General features: G+C 39.8%; 1 protein-coding gene across 1 annotated transcript; it reads right to left on the bottom strand.

The window, feature by feature from the left end:
- Nucleotides 1-408: 408 nt before the first annotated feature.
- LOC121239263 (YTH domain-containing protein ECT4-like) lies at nt 409-5,553 on the bottom strand. Its single transcript, XM_041136474.1, has 10 exons — nt 5,328-5,553; nt 4,431-4,507; nt 3,913-4,072; nt 3,673-3,746; nt 2,906-3,496; nt 1,922-2,503; nt 1,616-1,828; nt 1,351-1,497; nt 870-1,176; nt 409-836 (listed from the first exon to the last, which is right to left on the bottom strand). The coding sequence occupies exons 1-9, from the start codon at nt 5,353-5,355 to the stop codon at nt 931-933; spliced, it is 2,118 nt and encodes a 705-aa protein (XP_040992408.1). The 5' UTR covers nt 5,356-5,553; the 3' UTR covers nt 409-836; nt 870-930.
- Between the last annotated feature and the right edge of the window lie 2,499 nt (nt 5,554-8,052).

The following is an 8,052-nucleotide window of genomic DNA, read 5'->3' as shown; positions in this document are numbered from 1 at the left end:
GGGGAAGAGCCATAACAGCACTACAAAGCATTTGCATAGATTTATTGTTCGATTGAGACAAATACGAATGGTGACTTAGTTAAGTGCAGCCCAGAAGTTGAAGGGGAGAGAGAGAGAGAGAGAGAGAGAGAGAGGGGTTAAGGATTTTGTAAAGGAGAGGTAGAGAGAGAGAGGAGGGGAGGGGGGGGGGGGGGGGGGGGGGGGGGGGGGGGGGGGGGGGGGGGGGGGGGGGGAGATCAAGACTTGGATTTTTCATCAACCTTTTACGTGGCACGTTCCCATTTGACTCCGATAAAAAGCACTTGTAGGAGACACCGGCCCAAAGCGGTTCTCATTTTTCTTCAGATAAAGAGAAAGCAACAATTACTACTACACTTGGAAGTTAAAAACAAAAACGAAAAAACTTCTTGAACTCCCAACTATATATTGCAATATTTTCCCACCTTGATTCTAGCTCTCTTACAAATACAAAAGCAAAGTTGCTCTGCAGCAAAGTAGCTCTAGATTTTACAAGACAGGAAATAGCCAAAGAAGAAAAAAGAAAACACAAAAATAAAATTAAAAAAAACACCAAAATATGAATATAAAAGCCACTGAAACAAGGAACCCTAAACCCAAAATCCTAGAGAATCAGAACCTGTTTGGAGCTAGCCACTTTTAGAATAGACCCAAAGAAAGACCCGGGTTCACACATCCATTAAATTAAACCTACCCTGCCTTTGCCATGCTTGAAAAATCTAAAGATGACATTCCATCCGTCGACAGAAGATACTCTTTCAAGCATGAGCAAGACGCATCCAACACGGCGGTCCAACAGATAGGTAGAATTAGCCAGTAGCTAGTTCAACATCACATAAAATCAACAACCTCCGGCAAAATTCCTTGTTAGAAATCCCAGTGCACATGGACCACCGTTGTGCAAGGCAGAGGCTAGCAACCATTTGCAACACCATTGGCTAGAATTCTATTCTCTGGCACCATACCCTGCTTAGCACCGTTAGGCACATCTCCTGTCTCCACAGCTGAACCGTTCCCCAACAGTTTTGGATCCTCTTTAGTCTCATCAGAAGGGATAGGCTCCTTGATCAAATCTGAGGCAGCCTCCAGCAAGTTCTGGGTTTTCAACTCACCATTCGCCCTTTCTATCCTCTCATCAGAGTGCTTTCCTTCCCATACCTGACATTTAAAAAATCAATGGTTCACAAAAATATTTAAGCTCACATGGCAAAGATATAGTCTACAAAATCTTGTGAAGAATAATTTGAGAACTGATATAAAAGTCAAGAAAAAGAAATTCATTCATGCTACAAAAGGCCTACAAATGAGCATATGGCAAAGATGATGTCTTGCCTGTTTTGGAAAATGCGGTTGCTTAGCCTTCTTCTCTTGAATTGTCTTCTGGCGCGCCTCATAAAATGCAAAATCATCTAAAATACATGTTTTGCTGGAATGCTCCTTGAATACTTTAATCATTTTTAGTCCTGGCTCTAACTTAACCTACACACAACCAAGTGTTAGCAATTTTTTTTTTTTTTATAAGTAAACCAAGTGTTAGCAATTTAGAAAGGGAAAACAAAGAACACCAGGAAAATACAAAACCCAAAAGTACAATTACCTCTTGAGTGTCCCTACTATTAGTGACAGGTTTGTTCTCGTTGTTCTCAAGGGTGATGTGCTTTAACAAACTGTTTGGAACATCCTTTACAATGTGCCACTTAACAGGGAAGCAGCCATTCCACTTGTCTTGTTGCCAGTACTCCACGCTCTTCTCAAAATCAACAGCTCCTACCATCTCCGCAAGGCCAACAAACTGCCCACTGGTATTTACCTAGACAAGAATAGAGGAAAAAAAAAACATTTAGGAGCAAGTAATGCTTTAAAAGAAATTTAGATCTACAAATTCTTGCGTCTAGATTCTCACCGAGAAGAAAAGAAAAACAGGGCAAACACCAGATTTATCCTGAGCTTCCTGGTATGCTGCATGAAGCTTCTTGTTGCCATTTTGTGTGCTGGCCCAAACACTATACTTGATGCTCTTATGGACATCATCCTCACTGTATGACTTTATGACAAAAAATTTTGCCTCAGTATACTCCTCAGGGAAATCTGGTCTGTTGTATTGTTCACGGTCTGGAACTACAATCATCTTATCCATCTCCTCATCAATAGTAGCATTTATTGGGTCATTCGGCACCTTAGTTGCCAAGGCATTGGGTGCAAAAGTCTTGTGGTTTTTTGAAACCTTAAATCTAGGCCCTTTGTTCAATTCATTCAAACCATCAGAGTTCTCATTACCGTAACCAAATCGTCCCCTGGGTTTCTGCTTACCATCAAACATCAACCATGGCCGTCCATTTGCTCGTGTATCATATCCATGAGTACCAAATCCCATGCCAGATCTGACAGAATTTCCATACTGGCCATATAACTTTGGCGGGTACGCCCTACCCATAAACCCAGGAGTTGCATTCATGCCAGTCATCGGTCTTGGATGGTGCAAACCCTGTTGAGTCAGAAGAAATAATGCTTCAATAGAAAGTTCAATGAGGTGCAAACATGAAGCTACAAAAAAAAAAAAAACCGTAGAACACCCGTTTTAAGAGCAGCACTAAATTCAACAAGTCAGCTAAACGCTATCTACTCAATTATTTCATTCAATTTTCAACAGAGCTGAAGCTTGGAATGAACCGAAAGGATGAGCTGCTCAACCAACAAAAGAATTGAAATAAGATATTTTCCTTTATCCTATTAGTGTATACTTTGCCTCAACTATGACCATAGCTTCAACCAACCAGCAAGAAACCTAGTTGATGTCTCGGCCAATCTTTTAAAAAACCATACGACACCTGTTTAATTAAAATATAAACCTGTAAGTACCCAATGAAATAATGTGAGTCATGCATACAATATAATTACTATTTGGACGAAAGTTCTGATTCCTCGAAGATGGAAGATTATTGCCATTTGAAATTGGAGAAGAGATCGCCGTGCTAGTCACAGGTCGATGATGCCCATCTGAAAGCAGTGGACCATCTAACCATGGGAAGGGAGACCTTAACACATCAAAACTAAATCTTCCATCCTGATAATTGGAGTTGGGACCAAGCCCTGAAAGAGCACCAGATCCATATGAACGACTAGAAACAAATGAATTCTGATGAGCTGGCTTTAAGGGAGTGGGAGCATAATTTCCCTTGACAGCACCGCCATTTGCAACCCCATTAGAATTCCCATTAGCTGCATCCACAGGCAAAGGCTTTTGATCAGCAGCTGCAGAGGTAGAAATGTCATTTTGAGGGGCAGCTGGAGTTGGAGTGTAAGGCCCACTGGTTGGATTCAGTGGCTGGTAGAATGGATACTGGTAGTGCTGAGGCCCATATAACTGACCATCATTACCCATAGTTGGAACTGGTGAGCCTGCTGGTGAATATGGACCATATGGTGCATATCCATAACCATGGTGATACAAAAGAGACCCGTTATCCCCATAAACTCCCTGAAAAAAGAAACAGTTACATCATAACATAAGCTTATAATATATCAGAATCATTTGTGTACATGACTAAAGCATATGCAAACATATCAAGAATTTATAATAACAAAACAAAAATTTCAATTGATACCAAGGTTATAGAGAGGAATGAATGTCATCACTGTGAAAGCACAACTTACAGAAGTCATCTCAACTCCATCAGGATTCAGATATCTTGAGTAGTCATCCCACTCATTACCCGTCCCATCATAGCCTAAAAAACAAATACAGGTAAATACAAGACTTTAACCTTCCAACATTAAGGAAAGAAATCCAGCAGCAGACAACGTGTAATCCATACAATAATGTTTGAATGGGGGAAAAACAGAAACAATTTAATCTTCCAATAGATAAAATCCCAAGTTCACATATCAACTTACTTCCATAGAAAAAGGCAGCAGGTGGATAACCATTAGGTACATAACACACGGATGGATCCATGAAATCAGGTAGTAATGGAGTCACAGACCGCTCAAATGATGGGATCTGACCGTTTGTAGCATTGGCAGAATCAACAGACCCATATTGATTGGATGAAGGCTGCATAAAAGCGTAATCAATTTTAAGCCACACAAATAGCAGTAAAACTAGAGGAATTTACCCCTTTTTTATAAGTAAAAAAAGAGGAATTTACCTAGTAATGATTTTTCATTGAAACTCAATCAATCAAAATAGATGTTCCGCCTTGATGTTTGACAGATTCTATCCCATTTTCAGTTATTCATAGGCAATAAATATTTTTGCATATGAAAATCATAAAACTTCATTTTATTTAGTAGTTCCTGAACGAGTAAGCGCCTAATTTCTATCAGAAGAATGAGGAACTCAATCCAATCGGCACAGATCAATAGAAAATAGGATGCACTTAACCAGCCAATCAAAGATCACAGTAAGTTACCTTCTTGGTGGGCTCAGGAATTTCCAAGGCCTTGGTTTGAGAATCTAACGACAATTTCTGTAGTAAATCTGTAGCTTCTGTTGAAAAAAGAAGTGAAGGAAACGCATATTTCTGGAGACTAAATACAAACATTGAATGAAATATCAGTATATAATCCATCTTTCAAAATCCCAAATCAACGAAGCATAAGAAAATAATTGTTTCTGTGGCACGAGTCTAATTTATTGTTCACCAATGATCGCAGCATGGCAGATGGCATACGTTCATTCACATAATTTCGTAAAAAATCTCAAATCTTTGCCCAAACCATTCAAAGTAGAATTGCATACCAAACACCCAAATTTGAATTGAGAAAATCCCAATCTTTGAGGATAGATTAAACAAAGTGTATATATATCTCTAAGATGCACGTCCTTAATCAACATAATAACCAAAACTTCAGACCCGTCTCAGGAACTGTCGATTCAATCAACAGTTCATCAAGAACATCAACAAATTGAAATACACAAAATTTTCAAAAACTTGGAAAACACCAAACCCCAATAAATCACGAAAGGGCAATCTGAGCACAGATTGAAAGAAAACCTCACCTATAAATACGCAAACTCAAATCATAAAAAACAAAGATCTCCACTCCATACCCGTACTAGACAAAACATCGCATAAAATATAACCCCTAATGGAAACTAACCTAAACCATAAAAAATAGACCCTAATAGAACGCCAAAAATACACATCTCCCACAGATCTATATTTATATAGCTCGAACAGAAACCAATAAAATAAGCAACAAAGACCCCGTGGGATCGAAACTCAAGTAAGGTATAAGCAGATCAAAGAAGAAAGAAAAACCAAGAAACCAAAGCAGACCCAGACGAAGACAGCGATTAAGGATACGATCCGCAGGAGGAGCAACGGTAGCCATGACCGGTATTAGTGGATAGATCTTCTTCAGACGGGTAAAACCCTAAAACCCAATAGTATTTAGGGGGGTTTTAGAGAACGAAGACAGATGGATGAACCCTCGTAGAGAGAGAGAGAGACAAGGGGCGGGTCTCGCACACGCTCACACAGCCGCCAAGGGTTTGGGTTTTGGGAGAAAGAGGGTTTTGTTCATCCAAAAGCGGTGATTCAAATAGCACCACGGCTCCCTTTTCACACAGATCTTGCATTACCCGCGGGTGAGCTTCTGAGATCATAGTTTCTGTCCGAATCAACCGAGCTTACACGTGGCGGGAATTTATTGGGAGTATACACCTGGGTTCTTCTGCTTTTCGGTGGAAGTGAAATTCATTGGTCGGTTAGATGGTTTGGTGCAAGTCATGGGGGGCGCTTCACAAGTCTTATTTCCAATCTCAAAGTCGGAAAACCTAATTTACTTGAACTTTAAAAGAAAACCTTAATTGTAGGGACCTGTCTTCGTCCAGTTTAGTAGTTTACTTTTTTTCAAAATATTTTTGACAAACCCAAAATCGTTTTAAATAAATTATTATCATCTTAAAAACTAATATTTACTTACTAATATTTACTTTAAAATATAATTGTGAAAATAGTTGTATTTAAAAGTCCTTTATTTTTCTTCAAATTTTGACTATTGAAATTTAAATTTTATAAATTAAATTATGTTACGTGAATAATTTGTGGTATAAAAATTTTCAAATTACGCTACTATTTTCTATCTCTAACATGGTATAGACCCTCAAATTATTGTGGACTGCCCTAATCATCATTTTATTGCAATGTCAAAAAAGCTAAAGAGTCTTTTAGACCTTGTTTTGTTTTATAGATCATCTCATCTCAACATCTAAATATCATTTAAATACAAACACTTCTCAATTTTAATTTTTAAACTTTTTCATTTAATCATTACGATTTTCTCAAACTTACAAACAAAACATAAAAATAATTCAATTTTCTCAAATCTTAAAATAAAAATTATATTAAAAAATTATATTTTAACAATATTTTTTATAAACTTTTTTTTCTCTTTTTCCAAAATTTCATAAAACATCTTCACTTAAATAATTTCATTATTATTCACAAATTATCTCATTATTATTCACATATTTTTCGTCTCATCTGTGTAACCGACGAGGCGTTAATATCTTACAAACTCCCTAAATTCAAGCAAAAAAATTGGTGAAATGAAAATCCTTTAAGCAAAATCTTAAGAGTTTTGCTACTCATTATCCCATATACTATACTTATTTTTTATTCTTTTTTATTCTTTATAAACTAATTAAGTTCTTATACTCATCATTATACACCACATATTTGCTCAGAGCAAAAAATAAAATAAAAAAATAAAAAATTATATATAGTGTGTAGTGTGAGGATGATAAATAGAATTAATATCTCTCATATTTGTGTAAGAGGAGACTGGTGTTGGTGACTCGAAGCTTGGTGTTGGACAGTTGAAGAGTTGTCTCCAATCTTCGCTAGATCGGTCAAGGTTGCATTTGGATAGTGAGATGATATCAAATATTCTGTGAATAGTAGTGAAAAAGTAATGATAGAATATTGAATAGTAGTGAATAGTAGTGTTGATGTCGTGTTTCACAGCCCGAGCAACTCCACGAGGGCACAGTTCATCTGCCTGCTACTATGAAGAAATGAGAGTTTCGGGGTGGTGGGAGACACCTCCGATGCTAAAGTCAGTATGTGATTTCTTCGTGGGGATTATGAATTGAAGAGTAAAAGTGTCTAAACCCCTCCCCTGGCTGAGGGAGAGGGTATATAACCTGGTTGGGGCGATTCTCAGGAAGGAGATAGTGAGTGTGTCGCACCGTATCGGGACTGAGTGTCCCGGCCATCTCCCTGTTGCGCAGCAGGCTTGCTAGGCTCGATTGTGGCTGTTACTGACATCCCTGGAGGCACGTCGAGGCATGCCCAATCTCGAGATTCATTTAATGTGGCGTGGCTCTCTGTCGTGGTGTGACCCCAGTCAAGTGCTTCCATCCCTTAGGCATGTCTAGACGTTGAGGTTCAGAGACTATCCCTGAATGTCGGCCAACAATGGTGTCAGACAATTTTACTTTCCATGCTCTAGTCAACGCGTGTAGCCTAACTGCTTCCCTTCCCGAGCCTCCTGAGCAGGCCTGGTTTTGCCTTGCCCTTGTCCTCGGGCCCTAAAACTGTTCGGGCCTCATGGGTTGAGCCCGACCCCCTGGCCCAACCCTAGGGATTACTCCCCTTATAGTACCCCACGAATTATGAGCACCCTCGTGTGGTGGGAATTCAAAACATATTTGTCACGCCTCCCTTGGGCGCGTTCCTTGCGACCATTCTCCCCATCATCAATGCTTGGTGGCGGTGTTTCCCCACGTCCCGGGCTGGGCCTTGGCCACATGCGCCTGACGTGGCTTCCCATGTTTGCGCGGGTCTGCGCCGGTTAGGTTCCACGAGGCCACCTACCCGCATCATTTAATGTTTGTGTTGCCTTAGTTTCCACGGTCTCTCTAGCTTCCCGACGATTGGATTCGGTGGGGGCGTTTCTCCATGTCCCAGGTCGTGCATTGGCCCGTGCTTCCCACGCGCCCGACGTGGCTTCCCACATCTGCACAGTCCCGCATCGGTTGGGTTCCATGAGGCCACCTACCCACGTTATTCAATACTTGCATCG

Source organism: Juglans microcarpa x Juglans regia, chromosome 7D (genome assembly GCF_004785595.1).
Source record: "Juglans microcarpa x Juglans regia isolate MS1-56 chromosome 7D, Jm3101_v1.0, whole genome shotgun sequence".
In the NCBI taxonomy this organism is placed as follows: domain Eukaryota; kingdom Viridiplantae; phylum Streptophyta; class Magnoliopsida; order Fagales; family Juglandaceae; genus Juglans; species Juglans microcarpa x Juglans regia.
This window is presented reverse-complemented; position numbering and strand designations above follow the sequence as displayed.

Excerpts from the sequence above, each read along its gene's own strand:
- LOC121239263 (XM_041136474.1), bottom strand. The coding sequence starts at position 5,355 with ATGGCTACCGTTGCTCCTCCTGCGGATC. Across the intron at positions 3,497-3,672 it reads ATGGAGTTGAGATGACTTCT|GGAGTTTATGGGGATAACGG; the intron begins GTAAGTTGTGCT and ends TTCTTTTTTCAG. Across the intron at positions 1,829-1,921 it reads CTGTTTTTCTTTTCTTCTCG|GTAAATACCAGTGGGCAGTT; the intron begins GTGAGAATCTAG and ends ATTCTTGTCTAG.